This window comes from Patella vulgata, chromosome 8, assembly GCF_932274485.2.
Source record: "Patella vulgata chromosome 8, xgPatVulg1.2, whole genome shotgun sequence".
Taxonomy (NCBI): domain Eukaryota; kingdom Metazoa; phylum Mollusca; class Gastropoda; family Patellidae; genus Patella; species Patella vulgata.
The window spans coordinates 29,604,558-29,626,314 of NC_065886.2; the positions used below are offsets into that span (position 1 = coordinate 29,604,558).

The 21,757-nt window shown below is 35.9% G+C and overlaps 2 protein-coding genes across 3 annotated transcripts; one reads left to right on the top strand and one right to left on the bottom strand.

The window, feature by feature from the left end:
- Positions 1–432: 432 nt before the first annotated feature.
- LOC126829444 (sodium/bile acid cotransporter 7-B) lies at positions 433–10,928 on the bottom strand. 2 transcript variants are annotated; one of them, XM_050559342.2, is made up of 11 exons: positions 10,747–10,928; positions 10,552–10,634; positions 8,942–9,081; positions 8,066–8,141; positions 7,327–7,365; positions 6,524–6,559; positions 4,374–4,522; positions 2,939–3,039; positions 2,615–2,740; positions 1,316–1,466; positions 433–557 (listed from the first exon to the last, which is right to left on the bottom strand). In XM_050559342.2, exons 1-11 carry the CDS (start codon positions 10,856–10,858, stop codon positions 521–523), a joined length of 1,050 nt encoding a protein of 349 aa, XP_050415299.2. In that variant the 5' UTR covers positions 10,859–10,928; the 3' UTR covers positions 433–520. The 2 variants fall into 2 exon arrangements, with proteins under 2 accessions (XP_050415299.2, XP_050415300.2); XM_050559343.2 differs by having other exon boundaries at positions 10,552–10,928.
- Positions 10,929–11,125: 197 nt separating this feature from the next.
- LOC126829443 (ORC ubiquitin ligase 1) lies at positions 11,126–19,848 on the top strand. Its single transcript, XM_050559341.2, has 7 exons — positions 11,126–11,527; positions 12,554–12,689; positions 13,307–13,398; positions 14,772–14,996; positions 16,113–16,201; positions 16,659–17,572; positions 18,629–19,848. The coding sequence occupies exons 1-7, from the start codon at positions 11,441–11,443 to the stop codon at positions 19,042–19,044; spliced, it is 1,959 nt and encodes a 652-aa protein (XP_050415298.2). The 5' UTR covers positions 11,126–11,440; the 3' UTR covers positions 19,045–19,848.
- Positions 19,849–21,757: the final 1,909 nt, after the last annotated feature.

A 21,757-nucleotide genomic window follows, 5' to 3' on the forward strand; every position in this document is an offset into this window, starting at 1 on the left:
TAAAAACTACACAACAGTAGAAACCCAATGGCAGGTAGTAGCAGGGTAATCAATGACAGGGTGAGGTAGTAGCAGGGTAATCAAGGACGGGGGGGGTAGTAGCAGGGTAATCAAGGACAGGAAGGGGTAGTAGTGGAGGGTAATCAATGACAGGGAGGGGTACTACCCGAGTAATCAATAACAGGGAGGTGCAGTAGCAGGGTAATCAATGACAGGAAGGGGTAGTAGCGGAGGGTAATCAATGACGGGGAGGGGTAGTAGCAGGGTAATCAATGACGGGGAGGGGTAGTAACAGGGTAATCAATGACGGGGATGGGAAGTAGCATGTAGTAGCAAGGTAATCAAACAATGACAGAGAGAGGTAGCAGCAGGGTAATCAATGATATTTGGTATTAACCAATATTGACTTTTAGATCACAGACCACACAAAAATTATGTTTAACAAATTTAATATTGTTCCAAAATATAGAATTGAAATAAGAATATAAAAATAACAAGATGTCAATATCAGCAACCAAAATTATACATAATAAGTTGAGCTTGGTAACCTTGGATACCTAAAAAAAAAAATTGACAAAAAATGACAATAATATAGAAAGTTTTACCACCACAGCAGCATTTTTTTTATCTAATTGTTTTAACTTTGTCTTACAGAATATAAAAATTACCAGGATAGTTCAACTGTTATATTCAGATTTATATATACTGTAGGTAAGTAATAAATCGTGGGTGAAGTCTCAAAAGGGTGTATCTCGGGAAATTAGTTAAATACACTTTTTTGCATTTTTAAACTTTCCCAATTAATATGCACATTTCTGTCTAAGCTGTGTATCTCTACGCCAATAAGAATTGTTCTGGGTATCATGTGTCCAAAAGTTGTATCTTGATTTGTGGAAATTATGAAATGCAAAAGGTTCTATTTCTTAATCTTTAGAAATTCTTAGATACACCCTTTTGACACTTCACCGAGGAAATGTGTACTGTCAAAATCACAGCAATGGTCCTTATCAGCACCATTGTGTCTCGATGGTGTCTTTAACCAAGGTAATGGAGGAGGTATGATTTCCTAAACCTTGTTCCAGACCAAAGACCTCAGCCTATCTTTACATAAGATTTCTTCCCTCAGTTTAGTTGGGGGGGGGGGGGTTCAGAATAAAAGACGACCTTGCTTTGATCCCCTGTCTGAGGGATACCACATTTGACCAGGAATTAATGCAAATAAAACTTTTTTTCATTATCAAAGCAGCAAAGAAAATGCTAAAAATTAACTTGAATACTGAAATAAATTGCAATTTATTGTGAGAGTTATATGTACCTTGTATGACTAGTAGTAGATAACCATTCCCCTATAACAGGTACTAGTAAACCACCTAGTAATATCTGTGTGGGATGATATATTAACAATGGTATAGATATAATAGATAAACTATCATCATTACCAAATATTATCTTTATTATAGGAATACCTGAAATATACCAACATAATTAGATGACATGGATTAAAAAAAGATAGGGGGTTTACCACCTGGGCCCTTATTCACGAAAACTTAAACTAAGTTACAATCGAAATTTTAAGAAATACTGCAACTTCATTGGATATATGCAAATTGATTTTACTGGTCAGCCAATCGAATTGCAGTATTTCTTAAAATTTCGATTGTATCTTAGTTTAAGTTTTCGTGAATAAGGGCCCAGGCCCCATAATACGCCTACCAGCAGAAAAGATGTCTATGCTAGCTCGAAGTCAACAAATCTTGCAGAAAGTCTGTTCTTTAAAAATTTTAAGAGTAAAAATGTTAATGGAAAGATCAGCATTCAAAAATTTTGAAGCTCGATATGATTTGGGCAGGGACATATAAAAAATCAGTCAAGAAATTGTGCACAGACAACAGACCTATAAATGGAGATGATGACAATATAATATATGTATGGGTCTACAAGAATGGAAGTGGTGATCTATAGATGATATACTGATAAACAAGAAACACACCACCCATAATTGATTGATAAATCTATTAATGGGCCTCTTTTGAATTTGACTGAATCCAACCTGGGAGATTGTTTCGATTCCCCCGCTTGTCGGTTTTCTCCGGGTCCTCCGGTTTCCTCCCACTGCTAAAGACCCCTACACGCAAGCGAATTGTTAAAATAAAATTAACGATATGTTAGTCCCAAAATGACCTGGTTTGTGTAGCGTGGACATTAAACCCCAATTCTCTCTCTCTGGCTGTCTACCATTTCTATTTGGGTTTTGTTTTTGCAATTAAATTTAAATAAACAATTTGAGTAAATTTTAGCATGGATTAACTCATGAAATATTACAGATTGTCTATAAAAAAAAGTACAATAATACTATGGACAAAGAACTAAGCATGACGTCATCGCTGCCATCTTGTAATTGGAAAATCATATAAATTATGGAAGTCTGTCAATCAATGTGCAATTATCAAAGAAAGAAGCGTACCAAGTCTCATGTCAATCATACTTGAGGAAGCCATAAGCTTTTTTTTTTTTTTCGAAGAGCTTCTCCCCCAAGAAGAACAACAAGATGGGTAGTGCTTCGGGTCCAAAAAGTGACTTTAATAAAAAAAATAAGGTTGAAATGTTACTGTACCTAATGTAAGTGATTTATGAGTACAACAGAACATCAGAGCTACTGTATCTTGTGGAGTAAAGTTTAAACATGGTCGAGTTGTTATATAAAATACCAACAATAACAGAAACACCTGGAGTATTATAACTGAAATATTGATATTAGAGTGACATTGATATTAGGACTAACTCATGAAAACCATTAATATTAGACTTACTCATTAAAACAATGAGTAATTAAAACAATTGACATTAGACATACTCATTAAAACAATTGATATTAGACTTACTCATTAAAACCATTGATATTAGACTTACTCATTAAAACAATTGATATTAAACTTACTCATTAAAACCATTGATATGAGACTAAAATTATCCACATGTAGATTTTGATGAGAAAAGGTATCACAGAATGTTGTATATATAATCAACAGCAGAATGGCACTGAAACATATTAACCAATAAAATATTATATCATAAATAAATATATGAGTATTGTAAACACCCACGTTTTCCTCTGGGCTGCCCCCTCCCCCCGCCTCCCATCCCTCTCTGAACTTGGGGTATGTGTGTTATTTAGGGGAATAAACATTTAAAACTTTTTTCATCATTTATAATGCAAAACAAGATTGATGTCCGATTTGAAACACGGCATGCGGTAATATCAATTGCAACATGGACGGGAAATCTCCTTTTGTTCTTCTCATTGACTAAGCAGATTGTTTTCCCTCTAGTAGATTGGGGAGTTGGATGGCTGAATGGTTAGCGTGTGTGCGCTGTATCATAAGGCCTGTCATTGAGTCAACTGTCGTGGTTTCGAATCCCCAGTTGTATGTGACAAGGAGTAGGGTCGCCTGTCCAGCCTCGTGGGTTTTCTCCGGGTCCTCCGGTTTCCTCCCACTGCTAAAGACCTCTACGCGCAAGCGAATTATAGAAATAAAATTTAAAAAAAACATATGTTAGTCCCGAAATGACCTAGTTTGTGTCGAGTGGACGTTAAACCCCATTTCTCTCTCTCTCTCTCTAGTAGATTGGGTGGAGCTTAACCGTGCAATAACTAGACATGTTCAATGTTATTGCACTCTTTTGCTGGTTTACACTAGTTTTAGTAGAAATCATTAGAGAAGTGGGGTGGGTTTTCTGTGCAATAACAACAAGCATGTTGAGCAGGTGTCAATTTTACAAGTCATTTTATAGCACGCTTCATTCGTTAACAGGTTAACCTGTTAACTCATGAAAGTCGTGCTATAAATATAACTTATACAAGGGTGTTTATGACAATTGGATAAACAGAGCTATAGTAAATAAAAGTGGGTTGGGTTGTATGGACACTGAATCTTATTCCTCATAAATAATAAATAAAATGCTTCACTTGATCCCCAAATTAGCAAATGGGCACACCCAAATCTTCAGGATAATCCTCATTCAGGTAAGGGAAAACTTTGTCAGCAAAAAGTACTATTTTAAAATTATATTTGCACTTAAACACACACAAATATTTTGAATTGTAATATTTATTATGAAATTAACTTTACAAAAAACAAAGAGAGAGATGGGGTTTATCGTCCACTCGACACAAACTAGGTCATTTTGGGACTAACATATGGTTGAACTTTATTTCAATAATTTGTTTGTGCATAAGGGGCTTTACCTGAGGGAGGAAACCGGAGAAAACGCACTTGACTCAATGTCATGACATTTTGATCTAACGCGTATGTGTTAAACCCTTCGGCCAACCAACCCCCCGTCAAAGAGAAAGATGAATAAGATATAGATACCTTCCTATATCACTCAATGGTATATGTTGTCGTTCTAACCATATTTTATAATTCCTCCGTACAGTCTGACCTAGTATTAACGGTAAAACTACCGTACACATCAGTTGTATTAATATCTTACTGGCTGGTACATGAGCTGTAGATCCTACCTATATAATGTATCACATAGAAAACATAGATTTAAAGAGAGAAATGGGGTTAACATCTACTTGACACAGATTAGGTCATTTTGGAACTAACATATGGTTCCATTTTATTTCAATAATTCACTTGTACATAGGGGTCTTTAGCATTGGGAGGACCTGGAGAAAACCCACGAGGTTGGACAGTCGACCCTACTCCTTGTCACATACAAGTGGGGAATTAAAACCAGGCCACTTGACCTTATGATCTATAAAGCATGCGTTAAACCATCCAGTCACCCAACCCTCAGTAGATTCAAAGAAGATGTATATAACTGGATTATTCATTAAAGATGCATTATGTAAGAGATAAATCTGTGTATTGCAGGTCTCTTTTTGGCTTAAAATGTTATAATAACTATTATTTAGACAAGCCTATAATCAACTCTATAGACCATCGGATGGCAGAGATATTGAAACGTTTAACTTTGAGGTGTCCAATAACTATTATGTGATAGATTCTTAAAGATACATTATGTAAGAGCTAAATCCGCCTATTGTAGGTCTTTTTCTGGCTTCAAATGTTATATAAGTTATTGTTGAGGCGTTTATTCACATAACAAGCCATAGGATGGCAGAGATATTCAATGGATTAGAACCTTAGCATTATCTCATAATTTAACTATAAAATGGATAATCAAGAGATTGGTTAATTATCGGAGCAGTGGTACATGACAATCTTGTCAAAACTTAGTAATTTGGCTGTATTATCTATTTTTGAACTATTATAGCAAAAACAGTCAGCTCTTTTTATTTTGAGTGACATCTGTATCACTACAGGCCCGGTCAGGACTGTACAGCATAGTGGATGCTTACAGCAAGCCCCCGGATTCATTCACTTTATCTCATATTTACATTTGTTGTGTGTGATGTTTGTATATTTTGTCTTGTCCAAGATTTGTCATGTGTAATTGTTTGTGTGTGGTGCAGTCCCCCTGCACTTATTACTAATAATGCACTTTTAAGTTAAATTAATTTAGAAAAACAGATTGATTTGTTGTTTTCTTCAAAAGTCGTATTTTCAGCCTGGGAAATGTAGCCTATATTTCCGAACATGCCGATGTACAATGCCCAGAAATGGTCTAAGACAGCATTTTGAGGCATCCTAATTTTAAAAAATCTTCCGGGGAAGGCACCAAGACCCCCGCTAAATGCGCGCCTGTAGCGCACGTGGTGTATGCCTTCGCCTGCCGTACTCTGTCAGCGTCTCCCAAAACTTTGAGTCCTATTTTCAGGCTGAGGATATTTCCCGTTGGTTCAAAAATGCCCGGTCTTTGATGTAACCCAGATCTGAGAATGATCTCTTCACGACCTCAGCAGCTTATGCTCAGAGCTGGCCACTTGAGAAATTATTCATCACATTTTCATCCGTGACCGGCAATTTAGTAGCCTACCTATATCCCTATATTGCGAGGATTATAATATGTTGGTATTTGATGACGGCCTGTCGGCTGAAATTATTCATTATGATGAAATAAAGAATATTCCTCATCCCCTATTTGTGTAGTTATTGATTATTCTCGCTCAAAAACGACAATTTATTCTCGGTAGGCCCTACGTTCATCTCTGCAGAATGCTCAGAAATGGTCTCAGATAGCGTCTTCAGGCATCCTGCTTTCAAAATTTTCAGTGGGGGGGGGGGGCCCAGACCCCCCGCAGAACGGTTTGCGCCTGCGGTGCGATCCGTATGGCGGGCTCCGTCTGCCACCTCTGTCCCCCCTAAAATTTAATAAGATCTGCGGCCATGGTTTTCTTGTTACATAAGTAACTGTGATACTAACCATCTTGCATTCCTTTCTGAGGTGTGTGTGTGTGGGGGGGGGCAATCATGAGGTCTCTCACTGAGTCAACTGGTTTTGAGTCTACTGGCGTGGTTTTGATCCCAAGCTTGTACATGACAAGAAGTAGGGTCTTCTGCCCGTTCTACCCCACCCCACCCCAAACAAATACCCCAATAACAATACTTACCATTTCTAAGACTAATGCTGGTGTGACGAATATACCCTGAAAATAACAATTTTACTATTCAAACATAGATGGGGTTCGTCAAGCAAAATATGACCAAATTATCAATGTGGCCATATAAGAATTGTTTGAGCTGATATATTTGCAAAATTTCAAACAAGTTTGCTATCATTTTATAATTCAAAAAATCAAATGTTTGAGTATGAATGCAAAATTGTTTTATTTCACGGTTTCATTGTATTCTTATTTGCTAAAAGATTCTTGATGATTTGGCAATGCAAATTAATTTACAAAGTAGAAAGAAATTTTTCTTAAAGTTGAAATTCACTCCATTAGGCCATACAAAAAACTTATTCTGGGTTTTAGAAAATCTGAAGCATGTGGGGGGTGGGGGGGAGGTATTTTTTTGTTTTTATTTTGTCAGAGGATCACTACTGGGCTAAATGCCCTCTAATAAACATCCTGTTTCAAGGCACTACATGTTTCTACCATGTTTTTAAAGGAATGTATGATTATCCGGTATCATTATTGGTTGTCAGCAGTAACATTTATCACGTTTGTGTACTGGATAAATGAGCCTATGTCATATTTCTGGATTCATTCAATTGTTTTTTTTAGAGTTAGAGCTACTTCCTGTAACAGGGTAAAATATTTACATGGTGTAATTAATGAGATTGTTTGGGGGTTTTTTTTTCTTAAATAAAAACAGGTCATGCGGCCATCTATAAATGATGTGGGATTATCTGAGAACCAATTATTTTTTGTACATACCAGAACACTAGGGTTAGGGTTAGAGAGTTACATACCAGAAAACTTCCAAATGCTGAATTGAATATAGAAGCTGCCTGAAACAAAATTTAATTAGATCTGAAAACCAATTATTATCTGATAAATTTTCAATAGGGTATATACATATCACTATGGTTATATATAATTGAAGGGGAGCCACGGTGGCTCAGTGGGTACAACATCGGCTCACTAACCTGGAGGTCCTGTGTTCAGCAGGATTTTTCGGCGTGGTTCCCCCCTTTGTCAGTGGTGTAAGATGGACGACCTGGCAAGGGACAACTTATAGTCGTTCAGATGGGAAGCAAAAACCAAGGTCCTATGCACACATTGGCGTGCACGTTAAAGAACACCTGACAAATGAGAGTAGACCATAGCGCTGCTGTCCTGGCAAAATTTCCCACATAGCACACTACATGGCATATGCCTATCTTCATTAGACCAATCGGAGTAGGACGCAAAACCCTATTTCATTTCATTTATGTCACTGAAATAACTAGTTTCATAAAGACAAAAATTCAACAATAAGTTTTAAAGTAAATGGGAAAAGAAACCAGACTGTTTAGTTTTATGTTTGACTTAGCACTGGGCCTTCATGTCTGTTCAGATTTTTTACACCGTGTTGTCTCATAAGATATGCAGGCTTTGCATTAAGAATGCAAAAGATACTCAAACCAATAAGGTTTCTTTTGGTATAAATAATATTATTGCATAACTGCCTGATTCACAAATGATGCATACAAACAATATTAAACTAACCTCATTACCGCCTATAGCTCGTGTTAATATAACAGCTGACGACACAGGCGGTGGCATACAACTTAAAATCGTCAACCTACAATAGAAACCAAATGGGGTTTAACGTCCTACTTTTCTGCACCAACTGGGCTAATGAAGACAGGTATACGCCATACAGTGTGCTATGAGGGAAATTTTGTCCAGCCTATTCTTATTTTGATGTTTAACATCCCAACAATGGTATACAATAGACTGGGATTTTTGTGGTATCTGAAGAACTAGACACTTTTCCAGTACAGGTAGTAAAATAAAATACAGACAACTTGACAAGAATTGAAATTTTTTTATCGACTCTAGTAAAACAGATTGACTCCAGTCCACCTGTAATATACCAAACATAGACTATATATAGGGTACAGCGGCCTCGTCAGATCCTCAACTAAGCCTGAAAAGTTTGAATTTGAACGAAACAAGTAGCTTACTGAGTGGAATCATCTCGTAAGGCTGTTTGCCACTCAATAGGTTTATAATTTCTGAAAAATTTTAGGATAAAAAAATTTGATCATAATCAAGCCTGGACATAAGGCACAAATTATTACACAACTTATACATACATACAAGCCTGGACATAGACATTGTCAGACATACATTATCACACAACATTTTATATAATATATAGACCTACATTGTGTAATAATTTGTGTCCAACAATGTCTGTGACAGTTGCCTTATGTCCTGGGCCCTGTTTCTCGAAATCTTAACTAAAGATAAAATCCAAATTTTAGTAGATACTAATATCAACCTAATATTATCCAATCAAATTACTAAAATTTGGATTTTATCTTAGTTAAAATTTCGTGAAACAGGCCCCCAGGCTTGATCATAATAGAAACTTACCCGTCCAGTAATAATTTTTCAAAAGGAACGACAATATCCAGAAACATGATGAGTAGTTTGATGAGAAGAGGAAATAAACAGTATGTAAAACTCTGGACGAAAAGATGCAGTTTAACTTGATATATAGCTTTAGCTAATTCCTAAAAAAGTAAAAACAAAATTATCAAACTGATTCCCTATAACAGGAGGGTGGGTGAGGGTAGCAAAATAGTTTAACATGTGCGCATTAGATCACAAAGTTGTTTTTTTTAGTCAAGTGCAAGGTTTTGATTCCCCAACTGTATGTGACAAGGAGTAGTGTGTTTTTGATTATGTTCCAATTACTAAATGCCATTCAAAGAATAGACAAGGAGTAGGGTTGCCTTCCAACCTTATGGGTCTTTTCCGGGTCTTCCGGTATGCTCCTACAGCTAAAGACCCCTATGCGCAAGCGAATTATTGAAATAAAATTGAACCATATGTTAGTCCCAAAATGTTAGTCTCTCTCAAGCTATATATAATGTTTCAATACTTTATTTAACCACTCCATAATAAATAAATGCTTCATAAATTCTCCACTCAAAGTTGGAAGACCACTAAAGATTAAGATTCATGCATTTTCACTAATTTGTAATAGTTCTTATTCAAATTGCAATAACTGTAATAGTTCACAGACAAATGCAATCAAAATTTCATCATCTAGGAGTTATATCCCCCATTACGTGTCTTTTTTGTCGTGAACCGGTTACATATTATTATAATGCCAGCAAATTGGAAATTTTCAAAACTTGGTCAATCTATAGGAGTTATCCCCACAGAGTGAAAAAGAGATGAGGAGAGGGAGAGAAATTAGGTTTGGCGTCCACTCGAAATAACCTAGGTCTTTTTGAGACTAACATTTATTTCAATAATTCACTTGCGCATTGGGATCTTTAGCAGTACGAGGACCAGAAGAAAACACGTATGGTTGGACAGGTGACCTTACTCCTTATCACATACAAAATGGAAATTAAAACCACTCCACTTGAAAGACCTTATTATCTAAAGTGCATACTATATTAAGCCATTTGACCACCCCAGCCCCTGTCTTGTGAACGAGATACAAAAGGGAGATCATATGACAGAAAGTTTTAAAACTTGGTTTGATTTGTTGACTATGTTATTATTAAATTTAGCATGGACAACTATCTCTTTGTTGTATATTAAAGCGATAATTTCATATTTTCTAAGAAAGTCAAAACATAATTATTTCTATGTCTTTTGCTCAATAGTTTGTCAACTCACTATTATACGATTCTAACTCTTAAAAATCCTTTGACCCCGGAAATAATTACACAAGTACCTCCCTTGTTTTTCTATTTCGCCCATAGAATAGCTATCTTCAAACGTTTGAATTTAAAGTTGAAAATGATATTTTTGCCAATTTCTCAACTGGTAATAGTGAATTATAGGATTAATAGGATTATTCTTTAACAAGGTAGGACTATTTTTAGATAACCATCTATTTTAAGGCTTTATTTTAATAAATTTTAAAAATATAACTTAAAAATATGAAATTGCAACTTTAATGTTTTCATTATTCCATATATATCTTCACTGTTCTATGATGGTAAGTAATGTGTCATGTGTACCTCTGTTTTCAAGGAAATTCCACTGTTAAAGAATATGATGGAGACAGCCAGGTATTTGACTGTTATTTCTGGATACAATATTCCTTAAAATACAAAAAAACGAATGCACATTAGTCTTGCAACAGAGTTTAGTACATGCCTAAAAACTACTATGCAATCAGATCAATTATTGGAAGATTTGATTATTTTCCATACCCCCTTTGGAACCCACACCAGGTTCAATTTTAGCTAATAAAATGACAGCAACAATTCCAATTAAAAACCAGTTCTTTATAAGTATTGCAAGAAAAGACATTTTTTGATTCATTTCTTATGAAGCAAGCGATGTTCAAGATAACATATTGTTGCATTCGTGAATTGGTATTGCATTTGTAGCCTGCGTGTTTGTGCTAAATAAAAGACTTGATGTTCGGAAATTTAAGTTACGGGGGATAACTCCTAAATGATATTAGTTGAGTATTAAATGTGCGATATTTGTAATTGATATGGATATATTTAGATGTATTTTATGATATCTGTTTGAAAACTAGTTTTGAAATTAATTTATATTTACAGGCTACCATAGTTTTGAAATTTATCATGCTACGGGCATTTTTCATACAACTAAAATTTGGGTTTGAATATTTAAAAGCTAATGTTATTCTATTTTCTTTTACTAAATCTAACTTTATTGTTTATTTTGAGAAGAGTAGCAGATGCTGAAAAAAGTTGTATTTGATGTTTTGTGCAGTAAATCTATCAGTTGATTAGAAAGTAGAATTTTTACTGTCTCATCAAATTCCCCTTGGTCTTACGGTGAATCGAACTGGTTTGTAATGCTATGGACTTCCAACACTAGCGGGAAAAACATCTGAATCTTTCACTCTCAGTTTTTGTTTACACAACAAGAATGGCGGCTGAATCAAAAACAAGATTTGACAAGCAGAGCACGATATCATTCACTCTACCTATATCTTGTCAGATATGTCTGGGAAAGGTAATTTTGAACTTTTAAACTTTAAAATCTGTCTAATACACGAATTGTTGGAGCAGTGCATAAATAAAAGGTGCATAAATAAAAGGTTTATTGGAGTTCAGGAAATAAGCTATTGAATGATAGGATGAAGGGATATTTTAATACACCGTGGCTATATATACTTACGATGAGGCGTAAGGATTATTGATGGACTATTCTTACATCATGTTGAAAGTTCCTGCCGCGCTTGCAAGTTACACAATGTTGGACTTGTATTATTTTGCAGTTTGCAAGAGGGGATGTTGTAAGAATAGACAATAATGCTTTTTTTTACAATGTTTTACGAAGTAGTCTAGGCTCTAAATTATTGTCGATTTTTACAAGTTTTTTTATTAACTTTATTTAGTTGTACGCCCCTTATTCTTTGATAAGGTCCATTTTACTCTAATAATTTAAAAGGATTTATTTTTTTCCGAAAGAAAAATACTTTTATCTTCTGGAGCTTCTCGCTGTGTGCTTCTCTTATTTAGGGTATATGTGAGCTTTCCTTAAAATATAGAGTAATAATTTAAGATATTAAAACTGAATTTCAATTAGGCCTATATATATTACAATTAAGGCACCGAGATGACCCCTTCTGATGTCAGGCTAAGCATGGAAGTTGGACAATGTAGTGGTTGTAAAAATAGCCTGTCATAAAGATAAAGTATTGCCTAATTCTTACGACATCCCCTCTCGCAAACTGCAAAATAGTACAAGTCCAAAATTTTGTAACTTGTGTATGTGCTACCGGAACTTCCACCATGTCGTAAGAATAGTACATCAATAATTCTTACGCCTCGCCGTAAGAATAGCCACGGCATATTTAGTAATTAGTCAATTACCAACAATGGCAACATATATAAATTTATCCTTTACTGATATTATAACACAATAAATGCTTAAAGAGGACATAGCTCTAATTTGATATACAATACACCCTTTAAAACTTAAAGATTCAGAAAAACCTTCATTTCCATCTAAAATGTGTTTTGTATTTATTTTCAGGTAAAACAGCCAGTTCTATGTCCAAATAATCATGTATTTTGTTCATGCTGTATGGAAGTTTGGCTACAGAGAAATCAACAGTGTCCAGCTTGTAGAGTTGATATAAATCCAGGCAATCCTATTCAACAAATCAGAGGTACATGTAGGCCAGGTGCAATGAAGAAGAATATAGTTCTAATTGGCTAAATGACCAGCTATCCCTTTTTATCAGTAACTAAATATAGTTGGGTTTTTTTGGTATTGAACTCTTAGACTAATGACTTTGCCTTCTCCATTTTTATCTGTTTCAAGAACAATGTAGTTATTTACATGTTAATCCCCAAAAAGTCAGAAATAAAGTTGAATTAAGTGTTTAAGACTATATTATAGGCCTAGTATCCTTAAAAATTGTTCAAATCGATAAGTTCTTATTTATCACCTCTATTGTTGATGGTGTGTTCTATGTATTTAATAACAAATATTTTATATCATGATTAAAGAATATAGCTTGTAATTCTCAGGACGGAGTTCTGAATAATAGCTTGTTAAGGGCAATTTGAACTGGATTAGAACTGACACTACTTTAATAATATAGTATAACGCAAGAAATTAGTTTGGCAAAGATGTCAAACACAACCTAATCCCAGTAACATAGAAATTTAAGATTTTGTGGGATTGGAATTTGGTGGTGAGGAATTATATGTATTGTTTTGTTTAGTATACCATAAACTTATGTTGGTTGTCATGGTGATGATATTATTTGTGTAATTACAGGTGGATTAAATCATACAGAAGACAGTAACGAGAGATTGAGTAATCCACAAATGAGACGAGCAAGATTTGAAATTTTATACAAAGAATATGAAGTAATTACATTTATTTATTTCTGATTTCTGTTACTTTACGACGTTATTCTCCATCTTATTTATCAGATAAAAGTGGGGCTTTCTCAAATACAGCAGGTATAGAAAATGAAACGAAGTAAGTTCGATCTGTAATAAATGATAAAATTGAAAGATAAAGAAAGAGAGAGAAATGGGTTTTAACCTCAACACAACATAAACTAGGTGATTTCGAGACTAAGATATGGTTCAATTTTATTCCAATAATTCGCTTGCACGTATGGGTCTTTAGCAGGGGGAGGAAACTGGAGAAAACCCATGATTGAGGTTTTACAGGCAACCCTATTCCTTGTCACGTATAAGCTGGGAATCAAAACCATGCCATATGACTCAATGACAGACATTATGTTCTAAAGCACACTTATTAGACCAATCGGCTCCCAATTCTCTTGAATTTAGCACTGTAATCCAGGTATCATTTAATCTTGAGTATTTAGCACTAATTTCTTTCACATTCATTCAATATCAAATCCTTATTTAAAAAATCATTTAAAATCACCAAAAATCATCTAATTTGCACTTGCGTCCAGTTTAAAGCTGACTATTCAATTTTAATAATAAATGTCAAATTTACGACTGTTTAATTTATCTATAACTGTTAGAAAATAAACAACCCATTTGATTATTGGTGTATAATGATTAATTTCTAAACAGTGATCAGGAAATTAAATACTTGGAAATTGGACACTCAAAGACCGACATATGCCATTGCTTCAGGTACATACTGTACCTATACTATATATAGATTAAGTTTTAAATTTTGATACCCCAACTGCCAGCTCGTCAAATCCTCCATATGAATCCAGCTTTGACGAGATCAGAGCCTTGGTGGCAATGCGTATCAGAAAGCCCACACATGCCATCTCACCTATGGTCTCTCAGGGGATACCGTTCAGTACATGTACCCAGGAACTATGCCTCTCGTTGGAGCCTATTTGGTCAAGAATACTACCTTGGATGGAACCTATATGGTCATTAATACTACCTTGGACACTATTACTCCTCATACACTATTGCTCCTTCAACTAAGGTAATGGAAGCAATTAGGTCTCTTAATTGCTTATCCATCTCCAACCTATGCGAAACAAACCTTTTATCTGGCTCGTCTCGCTAGTTTTCCAGGAAACACTTGTCTGCGATATCACTCTACTGTAGGTGGAAGCAAACGTTCAGCCGAACACATACAAATTTTGATAATCTGTATGAGAGAGCAATTACTGTAAAATATGGGAAATCGATATATAAATACACTGTACAGTTTTTTATCAAATAAATATGGGAAATCGATATATAAATACACTGTACAGTTTTTTATCAAATAAATTTTCAATTTTCAGGATGAGTTTGAGAAAATGGCAGCAGACATCCACATGCTGCAAACAGAAAATAATGTATTAAAATCACAGCTGAAAAAAGAGGGTGTGAGGTTGGTGGATAATGGTGGAGATTTTACACATCCCAACAATGTTGATGCTAATCAGATGCTGGTTCTAACGCGAAAATTACAAGATGCCCACAAACAATATGAGAAAATTAAACAAGAATTTAACAAGTATAAACAGGTAATATTATACATAGTGGGGAGGTTGGGTGGTCAAATTTTAAACATGTGCATGTGAGATCATAAGGTCTGTCATTGAGTCACGTGGTGTGGTTTCTATTCCCCGCTTGCATGTGACAAAGAGTAGGGTCATCTGTCCAACCTCATGGGTTTCCTCTGGTTCCACCGGTTTCCATCCACTGCTAAAGACCCTTATGCCAAGTGGATTATCTAAATAAAATTGAGTGTTGAGTGGACTTTAAACTCTCTCTCTCTCTCTCTCTCTCTCCTTATACATTGTGTTGGGGGTGGAAGCAAACATAAAATACACCTATTTAAGAAGAAGGAATGGCCTAGTGGTCTAGAGCTCTAACTGGCCAATCACCCGTAGTTTCCAATCGTAGTTCGATCCCTGGTGTGAGCTTGTGTGGTGCAATCTCAACCTTGTTGGGTACTCCAGTTTCCTCCCACAGGAGAGACCCCTGTAAATGTTCTGAATTACTAAAATAAAGGTTTGTTGGTGATATCTCTCATAATTAACAATATGCATTGTGATCAGTATGTGTGTGTTGTGCATGTGGCATTGCATCCTTTCTCTCTACACTCTTCTAAGGTATCTGGTATATAAATCTAACTTCAAATATTTTTAATAGTAGAATTTTGCTTTCTTCATCCATTTCCATATGGAACTTACTTTATATCAGCTATGGTTTGATTGATCTTTTTTTTTTCTTTGTTTCATTTCAGCTAAAGAAATAAAATGAAATGAAGTGGGGTTTAACATGCTACTGTTCTGCACTGACTGGGAAAATGGGGTTTAACATCCTACTGTTTTGCACCAAGCATACACCGTACAGTGTGCTATGAGGGAAATTTCGCCTAGACAGCGGCGCTACAGCCAACTTTTATAAAGAATTCCATCTGTCAAGAGTTCTTTTACGTGCATGCCATTGTGTACACGGGACCTTAGTTTTTTGTACTATCCGAATGACTATACACTGTCCCTTGCCAGGCCCTCTGCCCTTCAGCTCTAACAAGAGGTAACCACGCCACTCAGCTAAAGAGGTTTTCAACAACCAAGCTGTTTATCATTAGTATAAATCTCTTATTTGGTGTTGTATCTCTTATTTATTTTCAGGAAAATAATAAATTGAAAGATGAAAATGTGAATGTGAATAGAGAAAATGAAAGATTGAGGGTTGAAATAGCTAACAGATCTCCTCATAGGTAAACAAAACTTTTGTCACGTTAGTAGTGTTAAATGGGAAAAAGAGGAACATGTAGATCAATAATTCACAGTTTGCTTCATTATGTTGATTCCAGTCTCTTAAGATGCATTATGTAAAATTTAGATAAAGAGCCAACCTTTCTTGCTATAATAGTTAATAAATGGATAATGAAAAATGAATATTGAAATACTGAGCCAAGTTATAACTGTTTGAAGATATTGCGTAGATGGTTCATTATCATAGCAACGGTACTTGACAACCGAAACCAAGACTTATCTCGCGGATATTTAAATCCATTTAAATCTCAGCCATCCGATGGTCTGTAGAGTTGATTATGGGCTTGTCATGTGAATTAGTGTTTAATTAATAGTTTAAATAAGATTTGAAGCCAGAAAAAAGGCAATAGGAAGATTAGCTTTGACAAAATGCATCTTCAATCTTATTGTATTTTGCAGATATGGTCGATACACCGTAGCTACTTTAGAATCAAAAGTAGAAGCTTATGAAAAGGAAATCAAACAGTTAAATAAAGCGTTGGAACGAAGCGACAAATATATCGAAGATCTAGAGAAGGAGTTAGAATCATATGGACATCAGAAAAACAGCGAAAAACCTAAAGCTGTCAAAGACTATAGTGATTTTAATGGATCAATTTCTGATACAAAATCGGATGTGGAAGCCTCAAAAAGACGATTATTTTCAGATAAAGATGGCTTCAGTCAGAAGAGTGATTTTGATAAAACGGACCCAGTTCAGTTTGCGTTAGATTTGTATAAAAGTAGCACCAAGAGCATTAATCAGGAAAATAATGCGGTTAGTTCGACCAAAACTCTTCAAGACAAGGAATTGGTCATTCGGCCTGAATCTCCAGGACAGAAACTGTGGAAATCAAGTCTAGTCATAAATTCACCCCAGAAAGATAGAACCCCTAAGAAGGTCCAGTTTGACCTCTATTCCCAATCGGGCAACAACGATTCTTCAACTTCTTCTTTTGACCTTGAGAAACCTAGTCCCCTATCCCTAACACCCTCTACCTCCATGGGCAAATTATCTCTTTCAGACAATAATCCCTCATCAGCTAAAAAATATTTAAACTTTGATGAGAACTATTCCAAATCAAAGCCAAAGATATCTGAAATGACAAACGGTTACGTTTCAAGATCTAGTTTGTCCCAGAAAGCGATTTTGTCAGACAGTGATTTAGGCTTGGACGATACTGGAGCTATAAAAACAGAACTTGATGAACTGAACATTTCATTGACACCAGAGCTGTCTGATTGTATGAAATTATTGAACAGAGCCGAAAAGAACGTCCATGTCAGTAAGGCTAGCGGAAGCAGGATGGCCAAAAATGAAGTTCAAGTTGCAGGTACAAATCATTTTGTGTATCCTCGTGATGAAGGCATGTCAAGTTCCCATGGGAACAATTATCCTTTTGACTCTAATCTTCCTCATACCAGCACTCTTGCCACTGTTTCTCATAGTGCAAACACTTGCATGACGAATCATGATTTTCATACACCAGAATCTGATTTAGGAATTACGCAAACAGCCCCTTCATCAAGAAACTCGGTGCAATCACATCAGGTCTACCAAAGACCTGGATCGTCTTTAGGTATTACACAAACTGTACCCTCTTCTCGAGGCTTCGGGCAATCAAACCATGTCTTTGAAAGACCTGGATCGGCATTAGGGACTGTACAGTCAGTCCCCACATACCCGAAGCTTGGTGTTAGGGAGCATGAGCAAGTCCCATCACTTTCTTCCAAGATTCCCACAAGTCATCATCAATCATCTAACAATTCTTGTAATTCAAATGTTGGTGAAGCCTACCATTTAAATCATAATATTTCCACCATAGGTTTAACTGATATGGTAAAGAGAGGGCAAAATATATTGAAAACATTAGATTACCAACCAAATTCTCCATCTTCCAAAGCATCCCTCATTCCATCCAATTCTAGTCATTTCAGCTCTTTATATACATCAACATCGGCCAGTTCTAAACCTCATCTAAGTACAGACTCCAGATTAAGGACTAGTCAATCTCAGACCATCCATTCCGCAAACACCCAATTTTCTAACAGCATTTATAGTCAGTCTAAGCCCATCCATTCTGCAAACACCCAATTTTCTAACGGAATCTATAGTCAGTCTCAGTCCAGCCATTCCACTAATAACCAATTTTCTAACAATATCTATAGTCAACCTGTTCCTCAGTACAACGTTCATTCGAAACCAATGATAAATCCAAATAACCTACCCAATTTTGACATACCTCAGTCCCTAATCATTCCTTCACCTAATCTAAGCGCAGAGTTCCCTTCAGTTAAACCTACTAAAAGTAATAGTAGCATGTTGTTTTCTTCTAATAGTGTTAAAGTTCCAGCACTCTCTAATTCATCTCATTTTTTATCATTGACAGGTACCACAAGCTCTGCTCCCATCATGCCTAAAAGCTTCTTCTCAGAAAATAACGGCAGTTCCTTCAATCACCACCAGCAGCAAAACTTTCAAACCTTCACCTCCTTAGAAAACTGTCCAGCTTCACAAAGTCATTATCCTCCTTTAATACATACTTCCACATCTGCTCACCCTTCAACTTCTGCTGCAGTGAACAGGGGAGGTAACTCATCTCCTATAGGATTGAGTTTTTCAGGAACCGGTAATAGCGATTCGTTTAGATTGGAAGCACCGGCTAGTAACTATAGTTACGTTTCCAATGATCTTTCCTCCAGAGCTTCAGATTCATTTTTAACGGAACCCAAGAAACGTTTGTTTGAGACAGACGATGAATTTGATCTGACCATGAGTCCCATCAAAACCACTCGTCATTACTAATCGTCAGTTTATCACCATTAATAACAAAATTATTATCTGGGGCTTAATTCACAAAATCTGAAAACTAAAATATTTTAAGGATGCAGTCATTTCATTGGTTGAGAGTTAAAATCCAGTTAAAATTTTGCTCTTGGCCATTGAAAGGGGAGAGCGAGATGGGATTTAAGGTTCACTCAGCACAAACTAGGCCATTTTGGGACTAACATGTTGGAGGAAACCGGAGGACCAGGAGAAAACCCACGAGGCTGAACAGACCCCCCCCCCCCCTAGGCAGTGAAAGGACTGAATTCTTAAAATAAAGTACAGTATTTGTGAATACCCTGATCTTAATTTTGTACCCGTATTAATACTCTGTCAACGCAAGAATAATTTTATAAATGTATATAAATTCCTCTATTTATTTAGTTCTTATTGATTGCATATGATATTTTAGGGCATTCTAATACGATGGTATACATCAATTATCAACCAAATTTTATTTGGACTCTCTGGCCTGCCGCCATGGCCTCACTAACAGCTCAGTGCAGAGACAGTGTAGCAGGCATGTCGAAAGGGGCCACTCACAGTTCAATGCGAACGCTACGTGGTAGGGCAACATGGTAGGACGTGTCTATGTTTAGTCACCAATCTCGAAAATTTAGTCAAGATAGCCAAACAAATTAATCATATTGGTGTAGAATTGTTGTAAAGATGATTATATACACCCACTTTAAGTACATATAATTTTGCTTGGTCTTTAATTTTCATTTCACTGCATGTCAAATTAATCTTGATATTGAAGGTATCTTTCTTAGCATTTTAAATAAATTTTTATATTGAAAATATTTTTATCATTTTCATTAATTTTTATATCTCTGCATATCAAATTAATCCTCATATTGTAATATAATGTTTTTATCTATTTAAATATGTGTTCTTATCTATTTAAATAAATGTTCTTATCTTTTTAATAAATTGTCTCGTCGTGGTGTGGTGAATTTATTTCACAAAATGATTCAAACGATGGACCCCGATATGCAGTGAGCTGTTAGATACTGAACTGCCGAGCGTCATCCCCAAAGTAACGGGTATTGGAGGCCTTAATAATGCGCCTAAGTTGAGAAATGATGGTCGTGTTTTCCAGCTCGGTGATGTGGAATGTCGCAAAATTTACTGCCATCCAACTAATACTGAAAAATGTTGTAATGCTATTGGGGTGGGGCCTGTAGCGACTTCTAGAAGGTCCATGGTGCCAAAGTATTTGCATACCATTGGTTTTTACATGGTCTGAAATGGAAGATTGGCAAAAATCCGTAAGCTGCACGTTGACATACATTCCTCGACAAGCTTGCCATAGATAGCAGTACCATTCGATAAATTAGTGCATACAAAGAAAAGTCTTTTAGGAAAGTATTAGAAATGGCAACGATCAAAGCAGGATAATTAAAGCTGATTAACTGATAATCAAAATGTTATTGTAGTATGTGCAATGAAACCTTACGGTTCTTTGACTTTGTTGGATGAGGAAAACGTGAGCTGTCAATCATCGATAATGGCGGTCGTGTGTAGATTGCAATTATTTCGTTTCACGTAAAACAGACTTCGGCTTTCAGAAACATAAAACATAAAAACAAGTTCGTTTATTGTTTGATAAAACAAAACAAAATAGAACAAGCAGTGTTAATCTTTTATTAGCGGTCTCAACAATCGCCTATCAATTAAATAAAATAAAAGACAACTATCAGCCTCACATAAAACGAAAATAAAAACAGCTAATATCACACAAATTTTCAACAGTTTTTTAATTACCAAACCGAGTCCGAAACGTCGTCAAACCGTCGTCAAACTGAGTTCGAAACGTCGTCTATGTTGAGTCCGAAATAACCGAAATGTCGTGCTACCATTAGCAGACGGTCGATTAGATCACAGAAAATCAAGGACCACTGTTACAACGGTAAATAGTAGAACTCTCAAGCACTATTTTGTCGGCATGCCAAGACAGGACAGGTGGGCGCTATTGCATTTTCGACTGACTTCCGATACTTGAGCTTTTGAGGGAGTATCAATTCTTCCCGTTCAATCAAATCTCTCGTAAGTACAGCAACATGACATCCCTTCGTTTAATCGGGGGTCTTCCCTAAAACTTTTGACAGTGATTTAAGGCATTAAAAACGGTGAAAGTATTGTTCGGCTCCAAACAGCATTGTTTACATTGTAACCATTTTTGATAGTCTCGTTTGTCACGCAATTATTTTTTTCTGCAATATTCTGCTATGCACTGGTTAATTGGGAGTAATAAATTTCGTGAGTCACGACGTAAAATTATGTAAACAGATTTGGAGCACTGTTAAAACCCGAATGATATTGTTACGCCATTAGGTATTGGTTGTTAATCGGACTATTGACAAGTCATAATTTGGAATAGAAATTTGCTTTCATTACGGCTGTGTTGAGTTGGATTAGGGCTAATCAAACGATACACTGCGAGGAGTATGGCTTCAATAAGCATGGTCATCTTGGTTCAGTTATTGACGTGTGAGTTCTCCGGCACTTATATTATCTTGCCTGGTTTATTGCTAAATGATAAGGCCAGCTCAATTTTTCGCCATAGGTCACGAGATGTAAACAGTGCTAGCTTAACAAATTTTGTTCAAATTCAGCATATCAAAATCATTCCAATAACAGGGTTGTACCTATTTATTTTGTTACATATCCAATCCCCAGGGGGAGAGTC